The sequence below is a fragment of the Rana temporaria genome, chromosome 3 (assembly GCF_905171775.1).
Source record: "Rana temporaria chromosome 3, aRanTem1.1, whole genome shotgun sequence".
Classification (NCBI taxonomy): Eukaryota; Metazoa; Chordata; class Amphibia; order Anura; family Ranidae; genus Rana; species Rana temporaria.
In genome coordinates this window covers 220,224,291-220,244,768 of record NC_053491.1, presented here as the reverse complement: position 1 = coordinate 220,244,768, position 20,478 = coordinate 220,224,291, and the positions used below count along the sequence as shown (strand labels likewise).

The following is a 20,478-nucleotide window of genomic DNA, read 5'->3' as shown; positions in this document are numbered from 1 at the left end:
AACAGGACATGGTTCCAGTAATCCATGTCCTTAGTCTGCTTGTCTTCAGCAAATGGTTTGCAGGCTTTCTTGTGCATCATATTTAGAAGAGGCTTCCTTCTGGGATGACAACCATGCAGACCAATTTGATGCAGTGTGTGGTGTATGGTCTGAGCACTGACAGGCTGACCCCCCACCCCTTCAATCTCTGCAGCAGTGCTGGCAGCACTCATACGTTTATTTTCCAAAAGACAACCTCTGGATATGATGCTGAGCATGTGCACTCAACTTCTTTGGTCGACCTGTTCTGAGTGAAACCTGTCCTGTTAAACTGCTGTATGGTCTTGGCCACCGTGTTGCAGCTCAGATTTTTTCAGATCCCCAGAGAGTTCTTTGCCATGAGGTGCCATGTTGAACTTCCAGTGACCAGTATGAGGAAGTGAGATCCAAAACACCAAATTTAACACACCTGCTCCCCATTCACACCTGAGACCTTTTAACACTAACAAATCACATGACACCGGGGAGGGAAAATGGTCAATTGGGCCCAATTTGGACATTTTCACTTAGGGGTGTACTCAATTTTGTTGCCAGTAGTTTAGAGATTAGTGGCTGTGTGTTGAATTATTTTGATTGGATAGCAAATTTACACTGTTATACAAGCTGTACACTCACTACTTTACATTGTAGCAAAGTGTCAAATGAAAAGCTATAATAAAATATTTACAAAAATGTGAGGGGTGTACTCACTTTTGTGAGATACTGTGTGTGTATATATACATTTATTCTAGCTGATAGACAGGTGTTCAAATACTTATTTGCAGCTGTATCATACAAATAAATAGTTAAAAAATCATAAATTGTGATTTCTGGAATTTTTTTTTTGATTATGTCTCTCACAGTGGACATGCACCTACGATGACAATTTCAGACCCCTCCATGATTTCCAAGTGGGAGAACTTGCAAAATAGCAGGGTGTTCAAATACTTATTTTCCTCACTGTGTATATATATATATATATACAGTGAGGAAAATAAGTATTTGAACACCCTGCTATTTTGCAAGTTCTCCCACTTGGAAATCATGGAGGGGTCTGAAATTGTCATCGTAGGTGCATGTCCACTGTGAGAGACATAATCAAAAAAAAAATTCCAGAAATCACAATTTATGATTTTTAACTATTTATTTGTATGATACAGCTGCAAATAAGTATTTGAACACCTGTCTATCAGCTAGAATTCTGACCCTCAAAGACCTGTTAGTCTGCCTTTAAAATGTCCACCTCCACTCCATTTATTATCCTAAATTAGATGCACCTGTTTGAGGTCATTAGCTGCATAAAGACACCTGTCCACCCCATACAATCAGTAAGAATCCAACTACTAACATGGCCAAGACCAAAGAGCTGTCCAAAGACACTAGAGACAAAATTGTACACCTCCACAAGGCTGGAAAGGGCTACGGGGAAATTGCCAAGCAGCTTGGTGAAAAAAGGTCCACTGTTGGAGCAATCATTAGAAAATGGAAGAAGCTAAACATGACTGTCAATCTCCCTCGGACTGGGGCTCCATGCAAAATCTCACCTCGTGGGGTCTCAATGATCCTAAGAAAGGTGAGAAATCAGCCCAGGACTACACGGGAGGAGCTGGTCAATGACCTGAAAAGAGCTGGGACCACCGTTTCCAAGGTTACTGTTGGTAATACACTAAGACGTCATGGTTTGAAATCATGCATGGCACGGAAGGTTCCCCTGCTTAAACCAGCACATGTCAAGGCCCGTCTTAAGTTTGCCAATGACCATTTGGATGATCCAGAGGAGTCATGGGAGAAAGTCATGTGGTCAGATGAGACCAAAATAGAACTTTTTGGTCATAATTCCACTAACCGTGTTTGGAGGAAGAAGAATGATGAGTACCATCCCAAGAACACCATCCCTACTGTGAAGCATGGGGGTGGTAGCATCATGCTTTGGGGGTGTTTTTCTGCACATGGGACAGGGCGACTGCACTGTATTAAGGAGAGGATGACCGGGGCCATGTATTGGGAGATTTTGGGCAACAACCTCCTTCCCTCAGTTAGAGCTTTGAAGATGGGTCGAGGCTGGGTCTTCCAACATGACAATGACCCGAAGCACACAGCCAGGATAACCAAGGAGTGGCTCTGTAAGAAGCATATCAAGGTTCTGGCGTGGCCTAGCCAGTCTCCAGACCTAAACCCAATAGAGAATCTTTGGAAGGAGCTCAAACTCCGTGTTTCTCAGCGACAGCCCAGAAACCTGACTGATCTAGAGAAGATCTGTGTGGAGGAGTGGGCCAAAATCCCTCCTCCAGTGTGTGCAAAGCTGGTGAAAAACTACAAGAAACGTTTGACCTCTGTAATTGCAAACAAAGGCTACTGTACCAAATATTAACATTGATTTTCCCATGTGTTCAAATACTTATTTGCAGCTGTGTCATACAAATAAATAGTTAAAAAAATCATACATTGTGATTTCTGGATTTTTTTTTTTGATTATGTCTCTCACAGTGGACATGCACCTACGATAACAATTTCAGACCCCTCCATGATTTCCAAGTGGGAGAACTTGCAAAATAGCAGGGTGTTCAAATACTTATTTTCCTCACTGTATATATATATATATATATATATATATATATATATATATATATATATATATACGGTATATATATATATATATGTGTGTATATATATATATATATATATATATATATATATATATATATATATATATATATATTACTATAGCATGTGAATAGTTGATTGATGTTTGGTAAAATATATATTCTTGTTGTTTTGTTTTCTTTCTTAATGTTTGTCTATTGTAAAAATGCAAAAACATTAACAAAAAGATAAATATAAACAGATAAATGCAAATGTTAACTGTTTTGTCAATTTTTTAATCTGTGATTTATTTATTACTGTCACCCTGCATAGCCAGGAAGATCCTGGTTCGCCTTTTCCAGTTTTACTGCCTGCTCACTGGATAGGATGTTGTTCTGCTGTCTGGTGAGTAAACTAAAGGTGAAAAGGTAACACTGGAGCCTGGAAAACTGAACCAGAAAAAAGTGGCTGAACAGAATTCAGTTTAATTTCGTTTTTCTTTTATAATCAAATAGCCAAATTTGATGTTACGTATATTCAAAATCATTCTTACCAGAAGTATTCCATCTGCTATTGGCATTAGGCAATATTTTCCCTGGTCTATTTCTCACACTCCACGAAGGGCCAGCTGATTTGATGCTTGTCATTCTGGCATGGTGCTGTTGTTGTGATGGTGCCATGTGAGAGATAAATCTCGGACACAGTTCAGATTGTCTTTCATTTTCTGATCTGTGCTGTATAAATAAAATTAGGAACTGCATTAAAATAGATGGTCTCATAATTTTTTAGCCCATTGTAGCATACGTCTATATGACACAACATAATTCTGCCACTAATAACACTATTTCTTCCACTGACACCAATGATAGGGCATCATTTATTCCACTGACACCAGTGTTGGGGCACTGACTTAAACTTTGGGGCAAAATTCCACCCACAAACACCATTGATGGGGCACTATTCCTCTCACTACCACCAATAGTGGGACACTATTATTTCCAATGACACTAACAATTGCACTATATTTCCACTTTATGATCACCAACAATGGGGCATTGGTCATTCTCCCACTTACCACAATCAGTAATTATTTCTGTACTTCCATTTATCACTAATGCTGAAGAATTTTCTACTCCCACTGCCCACACTCTGCACCCCCAGCTCCATATACATTAAGCCTAAGGGACATTGAAATGGCCCTTAATTTATAAAGTAGACAAAATAGTACGTGATTTAGGCTATAAGAAGCGCTCATTGCTGTACATGTGCCTGCAATAAAGTACGTGGTGACACAGAAATATATCTTAAAACCTGACATTTATCTAATATCATATGTAGCCAGTAGCCATCACAATTAAACAATATACTCTTCAAATGGAATTGACAAATCGGATCAATTTGTTCTATGGAAGTAAGTGAATGGTGTTTTTTCACCCTTCATTGAACTATCTTTTAAATTTATGTTGTATTACTGTCATAAGTAACAATGCTCACTAGCAACATGTGCTGTTATATCAATGCTTAGTTTATTAATTGTTACATAAAAGGTTGTATAACATACTTAGTGAAAGAATAGTGTTTTTGGTAATTGATCATTCTCAATTCTTTCAATTTTTTTTTTTTTGTTTACAATAATATACATGTGTAGACGTCAACCCACATATAAAGCCTGGCTGCTTTAAGACAGAAAATTGTTTGCCATACTAAGCAGATGGATTATGAATCCAACAATTTGTTTGAAGATGACAACATCACAAAGGTGAACCTTCAAAGCCAATAGATCTTTAAAAGAGGTCTACGATGGCAAAAGTCAATGTTAGGTTTACAAAGGATAAAAATCAGTTATACTAATAACATTTATCACTAGCATTCTTTTGAATTAACCTACATGCTATTTGGGGCTTTCTGGTAATACAAATTTAATGGGTGTCTGTCCTCAGTCGTCCTTGATTCATTTATAAAAACTGGAAAATAGTGGAGTTTTTCTTCATAATAACCAAATTGTTTGGTTTAAGGCCTCATGCAAACAGGTTTTGAAAACTCTCAGGCCTTGTACACACGAGCAGACATGTCCGATGAAACCGGTCCGCGGACCGTTTTCATCGGACATGTCTGCTGGGATCTTTTGGTCTGATGTGTGTACACACCATCAGACCAAAATCCCCGCGGACAGAGAACGCGGTGACGTAGAAGACACAGACGTTCTCTGACACGGGAGTTCAATGCTTCCATGCATGCGTTGAATCAATTCGACGCATGCGCGGGATTTCGGGCCAGCGGACATGTCCGATGAGTCGTACTAACCATCGGACATGTCCGACGGACAGGCTTCCAGCGGACAAGTTTCTTAGCATGCTAAGAAACTTTTGTCCGCTGAAAACCTGTCCGCTAGGCCGGAAAACTGTCCGGTAGGCTCTACACACGGTCGGACATGTCCGCGGAAACTGGTCCGACGGACCAGTTTCAGCAGACATGTTCAGTCGTGTGTACAAGGCCTAATAGAAGAATTTTCTCCTGGCAGCAGTATTTTGGCAGAAAAACCCCTGACGCTTGTAAGTGTCTAATGTTTAGGCGCATTTACAGACCTCAAGTGCTTATGCGTTAATTCCTTAATGTGCCAAGCATTAAAAACACATTTACAAGTGTCAAGTGTTTATTCTGCCAAAACACTGCTGCTCCTGCCATTCTTACTGCCATTAAAAGCTGCTAAAAGTCCATGAAATTGATTTACTAAAGGCAAATCCCCTGTGCACTTTGCAAAGGGCAATTGCTCCAGAGCTTAGTAAATGAGGTAAAGCTTCACTTTGCAAAGAGTACCCAATCACGTGCAAGGATTTAATTTAAAAAAAAACAGCATTTTCATTTGCACATGATTAGATGATGGAAGTCAGCAGAGTTTCTGCTCATTTACTAAGCTCTGGAGCAACTGCTCTTGCAAAGTGCACAGTCTTTTTGCCTTTAGTAAATCAACCCCTATGTGTGCATGGACACATAGGCTAACATGGAGGGGCGTTTGGCAGTAAAAACATCCTGTGTTCATGAGGCGTAAAAGTCAGAAAATTATAGTTTTTATGAGTTTCACCTTTGTGCCAGTTTTCATTGCTTCAGTTTTCATAATTAATCCACTATCTATGGCAAAGCAGGAGCTATTGCCTGTATCTAACACATGATGCTGCTGCATAGTGTTTGCCTTTTCAAAACTTGTATAAGCAATGGGGACATTTTGAACAGAGCTGTGAACAAGGCTTGTGCCGAAACGAGTCTGCTTGTCCTTTTTATACGTGTCATGATTCAATAAAGATCACAGATGTCATATCCCGCGGTGTTGGCTCTTCTTTCAGTTTTTCTCAAGTTGCCTATTTGGATGGAAGAAGGACATCCTGAGCCCTAGAGCACCTGGACTCTGGGTGTGCCGAGGTTACCAGTTACCTGTTATCCGGATGTTGTAGTTCAGAGCGGTGTTATTTTTGTGTATTGCTACCCCGGAAATTTTGAACATGACTTGATCTGTAGAAGATTTTCCTATTCTATGATGAACAGGATATTTTTGGATGTAAATATTATTAGGCTCTATTTAGTAAGATATAATAATATTTTTGTTGCCATTATTTTAGGCAATAAGAACTAAAACAAACAAACATTTGGCTGAAAACAACAATTGCTATGGTATAGGGCACATGCATTATAGCTTAGTGAAATGGTCATAATATAGGTTTTGTTAAATGCCAGCCATAATTACATTAAAGGAAGAAATCTATTAGTGTAGCATGAAAATCTGTTACATTTTAAACAATCTTATTATTTAGTCTACTAAACTTTCCCTGGGCATGAGGTGACAGTTGACCAATCAATATGTTTTGGTCCAATTGAGACAATAATCTCATGACTATGGAAGGCCCCTGACCCTGTTGGCAATCTTCTATATAGTGAACACTTGATCACTAGTTCCTCATGAGAAAAGTGGCTTTAACAGCATCTGTCAGCCCTGATCTTATTCTGCCTATCCCCACTCGAAGAACAGGAATATTTGCACATACAGCAATGGTTAATTAAATGTAAAATATAATTTAGGAGAGCTTTAATATGTACTCTATATAGCAATATAAATGGTTCCAATATCTATTGTAATAAAGAATACTGTTGTTTGAAAATATACTGTATGTCTTAACATGCAACAGCTGCTACAGTATATACAATACACTAAAAGGTTTTTCATGGTGTAAGCCTAGTGAGACAGCATAAAATAATGAGGTAAAGTCTGTAATACTTGGTGCTGAGATCCTAGAGTTTGCATCAGGGCCGATCCTAGGGTCACAGGCGCCTGGGTGCAGAAATATTTCTGGCGCCCCCACATGGGCATGGTCATTTTACCAACTCCTTCCCTTTACAAATGTGGCAATTACTCAACCACAAAAATGCTCCTCCACTAAGTCTTCATTAACCTGGGATCCTTACATGATCTTTTAACAATAAACAAAATACAGGAAGAGAAGCAGAGTACTTTATTGGGACCTGGAGGGGGCCTCTCTGATGGACACAGAGAGGGCTTCTGTTAGAGAGTCTGTTAGAAAGAGCTCCCAAACATACTACAGACATAATACAGTAGATGGTCATAGACTGCAGACATGGTACAGGAGATGATCAGAGACTGCAGACATAATTACAGGAGAAGGTCAGAGACTACAGACATAATACAGGAGATAGTCAGAGACTGCAGACATAGTACAGGAGACGATCAGAGACTGCAGACATGGTACAGGAGATGATCAGAGACTGCAGACATAATACAGGAGAAGGTCAGAGACTGCAGACATAATACAGGAGAAGGTCAGAGACTGCAGACATAGTACAGGAGACGATCAGAAACTGCAGACATAGTACAGGAAACGATCAGAGACTGCAGACACGGTAGAGGAGATGGTTCATTAGACCCCTTTTACATGGAGGCATTTTTCAGGTGCTTTAGCATTAAAAATAGCACCTGAAAAAAGCCTCATCTGCGATCCCAGTGTGAGAGCCGAGTGCTTTCACACTTTCAGTTCTGGACGGACACAAACAAGGAGAGAAGGAGGGAGGGGAAAACTCTGGTACTTCGGCGCCCCCACCTCTGTAGGCGCCTGGGTGCAAAGCACCCTGTGCACCCTGCCTAGGATTGGCCCTGGTTTGCATCAGCTTCCTTGTGAGAAGTTGGAACTGTGGTAAATTCATGTTTATTGAATAATATTTTTAAGCTGCAAATAAGTTCTTGGGTGCAGTTTTAGACCATTAACTAGGACAACTATACAGGTCCTGAGGCATTGAAAACTAGACCATGTTACCAAATTTGGTCCACATCTACCTCTTGTTCTTTCAATATAACTTCACCAGAATCTGCCATTAAAGTCCTCATCCTATGGTATATGGTACCAACCATACTTGAACACCTCCATCTTTTACACTCTCAATTATGCTTTCAGGCTGCAATGGCACAGGGAATGTTATGCATATCTGGTGGCCTTGACTATTGCTAAGTAGATTCTGAACCAAAATGTTCAATCTACTTCTATTTCGTTTAGGCCGGGTTCACACCTATGAGAACTGAGTGCCGCTTAAACCACATCCAATTTGCATAACATTGTTTACAATGAGGCTGGTTCACATATGTGCGATGCATTCGCACTGCCGAAAAAAAAACTTGCCCGTTTTCTCGGTGCGGCTCAGGTGCGAATTCAGGCCCATTTTCTTCCATGGGCACACATCTGATTCGCAGATGTGTTCATTTCTCATCAGGATTTCTCTCATTCTCCTCAATACACTTCCCCCCTCCCCCTCCCCTCTCCCAGGTCTCCAAATTCGCAGCTAAAATGGAGATGATCTGCTGAACAGCTCTGTTATCTTTTTGCAGAGATAACAGAGCTGGAATTTGCACCGCACAAGTGTGAATCCAGCCTTAATCTATTTCATTGCTCTCTCCTGAGGGACCCATGGTTCGAATTTATCCAACTAAAACCTCCCCCTACCAAATTCCAATTTAAACCTACCTAGTATGTGCTGTTGGCGACCAAACAAACCATTGCCAAAGCCTGGAAGAAGCAGTTTGTATATTTCGCAGACGTGAGCGCATAGAAACATTTTTCATCAACAAAAAACTCACCAGTATTATCACTGACACCCACAAAATTTGTTCACAAAGTGTGGAACCTGTGGATTCAATATGCCCATACCGTGCTCCTGCATGAAAGTCTAACTGATCTATATAAAGCTTCAGTCGTTTTTTATACTTTATTTTGGTACTTTCATACTTTAAAATGTACACTTTATATGCCTTGTTGTCCACCATTACATATGCTGAGGCAGAAAAGGTTACTGAATGAATCTTAAAAGCCACACATTCAGCCATACTTCCAGTGTACAGTTTAGTATGGGAAACTTTAGTAAGGAATGTCCCCAATATGGCCACATGAAATAGGAAATAATTTGGTTGAAATTTAAGATAAATCTTCTACTGACATGGCAGGAAATGTGAGGAAATCTCCCCTAAGTGAAAGAAAATTATACCTTTGACAGGTTTTACTAAAACATTTCCCCCTCTACTCTTGTTCCAGGGGCAACTGTCCATGTTAAAAATGACCACGGACCATCTAGGCTCTGAAAAAAGGGGTGCGCCCCAGAAATGCGTCAGCCGTTTGAGGTATCATCTGATCCTCCTTGTCATCAAGTCCTGCTGACAGGTGCCAAGAGATCCAGCTTAACTGTCAAAAAAGCGTTCACCTAAGCTCCTGTTGTGAGTAGGACCATTGCTTTTATTCTATTTTTAATAAAACTTTTTTTGTGGTAATGCACTAGGTTGGTGTGCCCTCCTTTTCTCTTTCTTTCTTTCCACTTTATTTGAAACTTAAAAATAATTTTAGAACTTCACATAAAACAAAGTTAATAAACACAGCTGCCCCAATTAAACTATAAACATCATTAATGCTTTAATGCATTAAACAAAGACATAATATTACAATCTTTGTGCTTAGGGTAGGTTACATATATTTTGTAAAAAAAATATCTTACAGTAGTTTGGTGTCGCTCTACAACTAAAGCTAAGGCTACTCTAGTGTAATGAAACAGGCAAACTTTTATAATGTTATCTACCCAGTGACTAAAGAGTTTCAAGAGTTAAGTGTTCTAAAGCAGGAAGAACTAACATTCTCCACACACAGCACACTTCAGAAATGACTAAGTAAATCCAGTAAGAGGCTTACATATCATATAGTACACTGCCCAATTTACAAGCAGGATGAATGTACGCCACAAAGATACCAGTACAGCAAATATTGGCTTTCTTGATTGATAGTATACCTTATGCCACACGGCCCACTCAAGCATCTGCTTGTTACCACAAGCCAGTCCTTTTGTCCGGAAATAATACAAAGTGGAGATCTGTACTGCGGGCTGAGAGCTGCAAATATTTAAAGGTAATAAATTTCTCAGTCAGAAAGGTAACTTCTTTCATTAAAAAAAAGCACAAAAGCCAGTGGTGTTTACTTTGAGTCTTAGCACACTCCTTGCACCTGTACTTTTCCATTGTGTGTTGGCCAAATTTTCTGTGGATTTACAGAAAGCCCTTTATGTCTGTTTGTAACTACAGTAGTGACTAAAGTTTTTTTGTTTCCCTTGCTCAAAAGAAAACACTGTACTTAAGTACTCTAAAATACGGCACACGCGAATGCAGTGACACCTACAACAAAACACAAAGCTCTGTTTGCTTTCCATGGCTCCCCAGTTTTCTTGAAACTACAAGTTGCCACCACAGATTTCACCTGCAGCACCATTTGTGGATAAATCTGAAATTAAGCCATCCATTCAGATGTTATGACACTCTGTATAGTCCATTTAGATGTAACAGAGTGCTATTACAATCCATTCAGATATAATACCACTCTATGCCCAACATTCAGATGCAATGGATTGCTATAGCGAATTAATTCAGAAGTAATAACACTCCATGGTGACTTTAATTAGATGTAATGGCACAATAACAAACGACACAGGTTTTACTACAAGATTCTGCCCACTCTATCAAAGTGCCCAGTGAGAAGAGAGAGAGCGGAGAAAGCCGCTGCTCTAATGCACACTGCTGGATTGAGATTGTGCTCAGATAAGTATAAGGGGGGGCTGGAGGGATCTTTTGGCACGGAAGCTATTTTACCTCAATGCATAGAATAGAATGGTGTGAATAGACCCTTAGTGTGACTTATGTCTGAGCTGACACTGGAACGTGTTTGCCTACAAGTGTGTTTACTTTTTATGCTCAATGCCCTTTCTTGCTCCTATTCTCCCAAACTACCTATATTACCAGCAAACCCCTGATCTAAAACAACCAGGACTTGCTCTGTATCCCAGCAGCAGTTTTAAAAAGGTAGTTTCCGAAGAACATTCAGAACACTAATAAAGAAAAATACAATGTAAAAACATGATGGGTTGCATTGTATTAACTTTTTCTTTCATGTGCAGAGTTTACTTAAAGTAACTGTTAAGCTACTGAGGGTTTATGCTACAGTCTCCTAAATGAGGTGCCCCAGTGTATGTGTTTTTTTAAATAAGCGGTTATATACCCTATTTTATAGTGCCGCTCAGAGCTCAAGTCGTGACTGGCCGCCTCTCTCAATCTGACAGCTACAGCAGGTGGGGCTGACAATTCCCCCTGAATGTCAGCCAGGAAAAGGAGAGGAGAGAGACCACTGGTCACGTGAGCATTCGAACGGCACTATAAAATAAGGTATATAGCGGCTTATTTTTTTTAAATCACATACACTGGGGCATGTCATTTACTATAACAGAGGAGATTGTAGCTTGAAAACTCAGTTAATTTAGCAGTAGGAGGGGAGGGCCAGGGAGCAGATCAGAGCTGACAGGCGGGGGGGAAGAACAGAGGAGAGCTGCGGATGATGGAGGCATGTAAACTGACCGCGATGTCAGGTCCCTTGCAGTCCAAGGAACAAGGAACACCCCGTGGAGGTTGTGGACCCAACTGCTGAGGGTTCCAAGACGCAGCTACACAGGGTCGCAGCCATGGTTCTGGACAGGGAGTTTGAGCATAAGATTCCCCAGGGGGCAGGGTCTAAGAACCAGTAGGTTTTCACCACAGCCTCTGATGGTGAGGATGGACTAAGCTGCAGCTGACTCCAGGTCACAGCCCCTAGGGTCTCTCAGCTTACACTCATGAATGGGATAACAGGCAGACAGGGGTGGTCAGGAGAAAGCCAAGTTGGTACACGGAACAAACAAAGCACATATGGCATGATTGACAAAGAAACGCCTAACACAAATGTTGATCGGCAAGGCTTGACTTGCATTTCACAGGTTAAAATAGTGTTTCCTGTCGGAGGCTGGTGTGGAGCCATGCTTGAGGGAAGATTACTTAAGCACACAAGTGAACAGCAACCAGTCTCTAAGCTGAACACAACAGAGAGGTAAGTAGACAGACAAACATAATCATTACTGCAGATTCATGACACACTAAAGCCTCGTACGCACGATAGGTTAACCAGAGGACAACGGTCTGAAGGACCGTTGTTATAGGTTAACCGATGAAGCTGACTGATGATCAGTCGTGCCTACACACAATAGGTTAAATAACCAATCGTGTCAGAACGCAGTGACATAAAACACAACGACGTGCTGAAAAAAACGAAGTTCAATGCTTCCAAGCATGCGTCGACTTGATTCTGAACATGCGTGGATTTTTAACCAATGGTCGTGCCTACTAACGATCGGTTTTGACCTATCGGTTAGGAATCCATAGGTTAATTTTAAAGCAAGTTGGCTTTTTTTTAACCTATAGTTAAATAACCTATGGGGCCCCCACACGATCGGGTTTGACTGATGAAAACGGTCCTTCAGACCGTTGTCCTCTGGTTAACCTATCGTGTGTACGAGGCCTAACATTAAATGTTTAAAATGAACACTGGTCAAGGTATAAAAAAAGCAACAGCCGACAATAGCTGTGATGTGGGAGCCTATAGGTGATGTCATTGCTCCCAGGCATTCCCAGACAATATTGAGAGCTCTCTCCTCTCTCTTGCAGCTGCCACTGGCTGACACAGGTGATAACGTGACTGGACCGGAGCAGACTGATAATAGGTAAGTATATACATCTTTTTTTCACAGGTTAGTCAGCATAGATGTTAGGAGGGGGAGGAGACATTTTTGATAACTAGTTAGGTTAAAGATGGAATTCTACTTTCCTAAAAAAAAAAAAAAAAAGGGTAAGTATAGAGATTGAGAAGGCAAACAGGCAGATGGAAACTGGCAAACCTGGAGTCTGGCAGGATTGCATTAAGAGTTTTGGTTTATCTTGGGACATATTTTAGTTCACACTGTATAGTTACAACAAATATATTAGCCAATTTTGACTGGCTCCAATAATACCCATTTATGTATTTTTGTTATTCGGTCTCTCAAAAGCTAGCACTCTACATACAGCACAGCCAAGTCATGCAAAATAAACCCTGAAATTTCCCTCTTTAGAAGAGAAGGGAAAATAGGATGGAATAAAACACATCGATGATCTTATATCTCTGCATAAAATCAAGAAATGATATATAAATGGAAATAGCCAGCTGTGTAATATTCAGATAGTTAAATTTTTTAACCGTAAACTGTACTGTATGTGACTTATTTCTGTGTGGCCAGGAATAGCTGACATTATACACATTTCCTCTCAATTCCATTTTTCAAAACATGTTATCCAGCTGTATTAAACTGTTATGATACAAGTGAAGATTCCGATTTTCTGGTTCAGCTTTCACTGAAGCACAAAGCCTGCCTCATTTGTAACAAAGTTAAACCTCTCAAACCACTGACCAGAGAAACCAGATTTTCAAATAATTCAGATTTGTGTTTCTGTTCTTTCTAATTAAGGGTAATATCGGAAAGCACAGACAGTGAGTAGCATTGTTTAAGGATCATGGTTTTAAACACGAAAATCTGATTATCAGCTCATGTCAGAAGCCAAGCGATAATGCAGCTTAGCATTTGTTTGGGCTTTTTCTTTGGGCAAAAGATAATTACTGTTCGTTAGGCCTTACGTAAGTGTATCTGTGGTCCTGCAATGTCTGAATAGTAAAAGCTTACAATAGTTGAATGAGCATTGCTTATTTACAATGGGCAGAGCCTGCTCCAATGGGATAATTTCATTACCCAAGAAAATAGAACTACCCAGGTAAAAAGTTCATTTTCCGAGTAGAGCAACTTAGTCATGCTGAATGAATGTTCTATTTTATGTTAAATTATAATAATTGATGGCGCTGTGATATTCTTGCAAATATACAATGTGATACGAAGCATAAGAGAAAATGTTAAATGTTAGAAGAAGGAAAAAAAAATATTTGACTGAAAGGAAAGCTTTGACAATAGTATTACACTGGCAGCAGGCCGATTTAATTTCATTAAATGAAGATACTGGAGTTTGTGCTGTAGCTGCTCTTCAAATCCGCTCATTAGCTGGATGGGAGCAGTGCTTGTTTTTGCATAGGGCAAGAGGCAATGTGGATTATCTCTAGTTCAGCCGATTGATTAAAATCAGAAAAAATAAATAAATTCTGTCATACAATTAAAATCTCCAATTTTAAGCTACACTAATTGAGCTATTTTAATACCAAATACTATAACAATAACTTATATTTGAAGCAATACAACTTTCTAAAACATGCACTAGTCACCTCTATACTTCCAAAGCCCTCATTGGATCCCACCAGTCTTAACAACCAAAATCTCCTTGCTCCCCCTTTTCGCCAAACTCCTAGAAGGCCTAAGCTACCGTTTTCTGAGTAAAGCCTTCTTGATCTCCTTCAGTCTGGATTTAACTCTCAACACTTCACAGAAACTGCTGTTCTAAAATTCACAAACAATTTACTAACGGCTAAAACCAATGGTCACCATTCTGTACTCCCACTTCTGGACCTCTCTGCTGCCATGACCATGCTCTTCGTTGGTTCTCATCTTACCTATCTCATCGTACCTTCGGTGTCACTTACAATTATGTCTCCTCCTCTCCTTTTCCTTTTCTGTCCATCAAGGATCTGTTCTTGGACTGCTCATATTCTCAATCTACACTTCCTCTCTGGGTCAGCTGATAACCTCCCATGGATTTCAATACAATTTTTCTCCCTGGTTATCTCTGGCCTTGACTACTGAAACTTCCTCCTCATTGGATTACCTTTAAATAGGCTATCCATCATGAACGCTGCCAAACTCATCCACTTGACAACCATTCATTGTCTGCTAGCCCTTTCTGCCAAATTCAGAATACTAACAATAACTTACAAAGCTATAAACATCTCTGCCCCAAGCTACATTACTAACCTAGTGTCAGGACCTGGATCAACTGCTGTTGGCACTGTGCTTCCCAGAGCAGAAATCTGTAGTTTCAGTGTCCACCAATGGGTGTCTCCTAGCAGCCAGCATATTCTAGTAATCAGTTTTCCCCTGATGCTGGCTGCTGGGGGGGTGTTTAGGTCTTCCACTACTAATACCTTTCGTTCCAGTATTTTGCTGCTGCCATATTCTGTTTGCCATTGGTCCCGAACTTGCTCCCGCCCTGTACCCTGCTGCCTTGTACCTGATCAACCTTATTCCTGATACCAGTTTTGGTTCCCCCTTCCTATCTGCTCTCTGCACCTCCAGTTTTGCTCTGCTTTTCTGTGTTCTGCATTTTGTATATATTGTATATAATTTGTTAGGCTTTATGTTAGGTATTATGTCACTGGGTTTTTGGTTCACTGATATTTCTATGTTTGCTGTGGCCAGGTATTTGGATGGATTTTGTTCCTCTGTAAATAAATCTCACTTAAAGCATACACAGTCTGGTCCCAGTCTCCTGAGTGTAGCCACGCAGATCTGGCAATCCCTGCTGCCAATTCCTGACACCTAGTCTCAAAATACCAACCAAATCGTTCCCTTCATTCCTCCAAAGACCTTCTGCTCTTTAGTTCCCTTGTCATTTCTTCCCATGCTCACCTCCAAGATGTCTCCAAAGCCTTTTCCACCCTCTGGAACTCAATACCACAATCCCTGAAAACCCTTCTCTTCAGAGAATTATATTCTGCCTTGACCTGGCAACTGTACTTTTATTTCTACATCAACTCATCCCTCAAAGTTATTACCTTTTGGAACGCTTGACCCTCCCTTTTAGGATGCAAGCTCTAACGAGCAATACCCTCTGATTCCTCCTGTATTGAATTGTATTGTAACTGTACTGTCTGCCCTCATGATATAAATTGCTGTGCAAAATGTTATATAAATCCTGCATAATATTAATAATATATTTTTTTTAAATGAAGAAACTTTGGGTAATTTGTGCTCTTATGCCGCATACACACCATCACTTTATGTGATGAAAAAAAATCACATTTTCTGTGAAGTAAAAAACGACGTTTTTGAAACTTCAATTTTCAAAGACGAAGTTGCCTACACACCATCGTTTTTTCACAATGCTCTAGCAAAGCGAGGTTACGTTCACCACTTTTTTCCATTGAAGCTCGCTTCATAACTAGCTTCTGGGCATGCGCGGGTGTAAAAACGTTGTTTTAAACGTCGTTTTTTTGCTACACACGGTCAATTTCTGTGAAGTAAAAAAACGACGTTTTGAAAAACGACACATAAAATTGAAGCATGCTTCAATTTTTTTTTTGTCGTTTTTCACAAGACATAAAACGACGTTTTCCCCCACACACGGTCATTTAAAGTGACGTTTTTAAAAACATCGTTTTTTTTTATCACGCGGCATCAGTGTGAATCTCATCCTAAACTTTTTGTGGGAAAGGGTAGAACCTCTGTTGTTCTTTCTGCATTCTGTGTGCCTTTTTGGGGGATCTTTTGTTACTTTCTGTCCCAATAACAGTTTTTGCCCGAACAGAAATTTAGAGGAAATACATTCTATTCTTTACAATAAGAAGGGCAGAGGGGAACTATCCCAAAGGGGATATGATATATCTGTTAGGGTGATAACACTGAAAGGTGGGATTTTCCTTCAATTTGGAGATATTACCTCTCACCTGTCATGCCTCTGAAGCAGGAAAGTAATAAACAAAATCCCCCAATGGGGGGCACCCTATAGAAAGCAAAAGCAAAAAACTGGCTTGAGTTCCACATGATTTTCAAGCAGGAAGAACACAAACTAATAATAAAATATATTATTAATACTTTAACTGTAGTTTGTTGTGACTGGACATTGGCTGAATGCTGCTGGTGCGTACGGTGATTGGTGGTGTGGTGGGTCTGATCACGGTAAAGAGTCTATTACGTAAGCTCTTTACCATGTGATCAACTATGTCCAATCACAGCAGATCACAGTGTAAACAGGAAGTGTTGGCTATCAGCATTCCTCTACATGCTGACAGAGCATGAGTAGAGGAGAGCCAATAAGCGGCTTGATAGGAAGGATGATAGGGAGGATCTGTGCTGATAATCAGTGCAATGATTATGAGAGCAGCCCTATCAGCGATGCCCACCGTTGCCCATCAGTGATGTCTGTCAGTGCCTCTTCATCAGTCCTGCCTATTAGAGCCTATCAGTGCCACCTATCAGTGCCGCTTATCAGTGCCCAACATTGTGGGATCATAGTGCCCATAAAGGCTGTCCATCAGCGACGCCTATCAGTGGCCATCAGTGCCACCTATCAGTGTCCATCATCGTCGCCTATCAGTGCCCATTAGTGCTGCATATCAGTGCCGCCTATCAGTGCTGAATATTAGTACCTCCTCATCAGTGCCATCTCATCAGTGCAGCCTCATCAGTGCACATCAGTGAAGGAGAAATATTGCTTATTTACAAAATGTAATAACAGAAACAAAGGAAACATTTTGTTTGCTTGTTTAGCAAAAAAAAAAAAAAACTCAGTGGTGATTAAATACCACCAACAGAAAACTCTATCTGTCTAAAAGAAATTATAAAATTTTGCTTGGGTACAATATTGCATGACCACGCAATTGTCATACAAATTGCAACATTGCTGAAAGCTGAAAATTGGCCTGGGCGGGAAGGGGGTGAAAGTGACCAGTATTTAAGTGGTTAACAGTATGAATAATTGGTTGAATGATCAGAGGGTAACTGTAAGTTACTGAACATGTGCAAAGCTAGAAACAATGGTACAAAACAGGTTTAGGATGGCAAAGAGCATACATATATTGCAGAATAACACAAAGTAGATTATGAAAGCTGCACAAACATCAACTATTCACATCAATGTTTCTGTGGTTCATTTAGGGTAATATGTGGCTGCATAATACAACCTCTCTAGAGGTTAGTACACACACGCTGAATATATGCCGGTTTCTGTTGAACCGGCCGACAATCAGCCAGTGTGTACAGCTGCCTGTCCGACAGAAGCTGGCCTTATAGTGTGTACCCTGCCTAAGACTCTATAACAACTGTAAAATGGGAAGCCCGAGATCACCAGCCAGCCGCTTGTAAAAGTAAAATAGTCATTATTGGTCTCTCAAAGCAACTAACCACAAATAACTTTCTTCAGCAAGCATATAAGCAAACATTCCATAGTCCTGGTGTAGTTAGGACCAAATAAAAAAATGTCTCACTGCTTGTATACAGGTCCCACACTTGAGTTTAGGTTTCCCATCTATTTTAGGAAGCTGAATCTTAGTCGCCAGACAGCCCCACCCAATCTCACAGCTGTGGACTTCTCTACTCGACCTCAAAGATGTGTGCTGACTCCTTCCTGATGCTTTTCAAGCCTTACTTGAAGGTAGGTTAACCAAACTTCATGTAATCAGGATTTGGAGGCTCTTTCCCACCTAAAATCTCCATATCCCAGGTCCCAAATGATAATTTACCAATGAAAGTACTGAAATCAGTCCTCTCCTCTCCAAGCGGGCTACCCTGGAACCCCTCACCCTGCATGGGTGTCCATGCAAATGTCCCTTGAATTCCTCCTTAAAAGACCACAACCCAAATAGTGGGGAACTATATCTACTGTCCAGGACCCATCCATGGCTTCCTGTACACAGCAGAGAGCATAGCTGAGAACTTTAGTAAAACAGTTCAGAATACATCAGTATATGCTTATCCTTAAAAACAGCATTCATCACAGTGAAGTTCAGGATAGCTCTGGTAGCACAGAGCACAGGGGACCAGCTGGAGGGATCCAATGTCCAGGGACGGGGGGATGGTTCACCCACTGGAACTGGAGTACTCTGGCAGCAATTGGGGAGGCGCTCCCCATAGTATCTTGGTCTACTGGATGCTATTAGTCTGCTGCTTGGTTGACCATGTGCACATTTTGGAAATGAAAGGCCTCTCACCTGGCTGCATATCACTTGCCCAGCTACCTCTGGCTTATCAGGTATGGTCTCTTTGAGATGCTGGGGGATCTGAGAAATGTATACTTCCTAGGGCTAGGGAGCTGTGGAAAAGGGAATTAAAGGGGGCCTGCATTTGAGCATGTTGAGTATATAGGGTACAATAAAATTGTCCTTTGTGTATCCATTTTGTTTTACCATGGCAGTCCTAGGAAATTGTAGGAGAGTTAGTAACAGTAACAACTGATATTTAGTATCTCAGAACACTACTTTAAAGGGCTGTTAAAAGATGTATCTACCTGATGCATGTTAGTGCTAGCAAGCAAAAAAAATGCAAATGAACTGTGCAGTAAGAAAACAAAATTCGCAAACCAAGCACTAAATGGCAATCAATAGAGACTAGGGGTTATTCATTGACACTGTTTTTGTCCCGACGACAGTCTGGTCTACATAAAAACCTTTTATAATTGGAGGTATCTACTTTTTCGAGGTTGTACTCAGTTATGAAATCAGTTGATGTTCTCAATGTCGATGGAAGAATCTTCACTGCCAGTGATTGTATTCAGGCAGAAGTGCTGGGTAGTGCTTGCAAGATAAGACTGCAAACAGATAATCCTAAAAGCAAGCAGCACGCAGAACCTCCCTCGGGATTATCATTGACCGATTTATTGAGTGCTTGGAGACCCTATGAACATGTGAGTGCTGTTATCTATTCAGTGCTTTTATAATAAATGTGAAAATACAAAAATTACTTAAAGCTTTTTTTTTTTTATCTCTATACAATCTAATTTGTGTTTGGATGGATTTCTGTTGACTTCTTATGGGGGGGACAACGCTTTCTTTCACCTAGAAGCTGTATGAATGTCCCAGAATTATGGTTAGCTGTTTTTAACTGAAAGTAGGACTTTTTTTTTACCTTAAAGTGGTACTAAAGGCAGAAGATTTTTTTACCTTAATGCATTCTCTGTATTAAGGTAAAACACCTTCTGTGTGCAGCTTCATTGGCTCCTGCTACTGTCAATCAAATCCTGTGATGAGGGAGCAGGGGCAGGTGTTCTATCAGATAGGCACTACCCATCACAAAGCCGCTACCCAACCTACAACACATGCGCGATGTGCAACCAAAGTGACGTTCCCTTGCGGCCTTCATGGTACACCCGCACTCGTCTGCAGTAAGCCTGCAGTTAGAACCTGGCAAGCAGACATCTTTCTTGTTCAATATGTTTATTGAGGTTAATATAGGAAAAACAAGAATCGTAAAGATGTATACAAGGGATATATCTAAAGCCAATAAAGTTTCACAGTCGCTTGCAGATCTATAGACAAAGGAGATCAAGCATGAAAATGAAAACCAGAACAGAATCCCCCTGTAAATAGATGTATTCAATATAGCGTGCCTCCAGACCTCCCATCCACCCCTAATGGGTTCAAACTGTGAATGAGTGGGGGCACAATATTAGGTTAAGGTATAAAGTACAATAAGCATAGAAAGTATGTGAAATGAGATAGGAGGGGGATATTTTATTAAAAAAATATATAGTTTTCAATTGCTATGTGTAATAGGTCAAAAAAAAAATGGTTGTGGAGGAAATAT

The 20,478-nt window shown here is 40.4% G+C and overlaps 1 protein-coding gene across 1 annotated transcript in view; it reads right to left on the bottom strand.

Annotated features, from left to right (window-relative positions):
- LOC120932122 overlaps positions 1-20,478 on the bottom strand; it is a 106,243-nt gene that overhangs the window by 45,245 nt on the left and 40,520 nt on the right. Inside the window, exon 2 of the mRNA XM_040344278.1 lies at positions 3,155-3,335. Within this exon, the coding sequence (XP_040200212.1) occupies positions 3,155-3,281 (127 nt within the window). The 5' untranslated portion in view covers positions 3,282-3,335. The remainder of the gene's footprint in view (positions 1-3,154; positions 3,336-20,478) is intronic.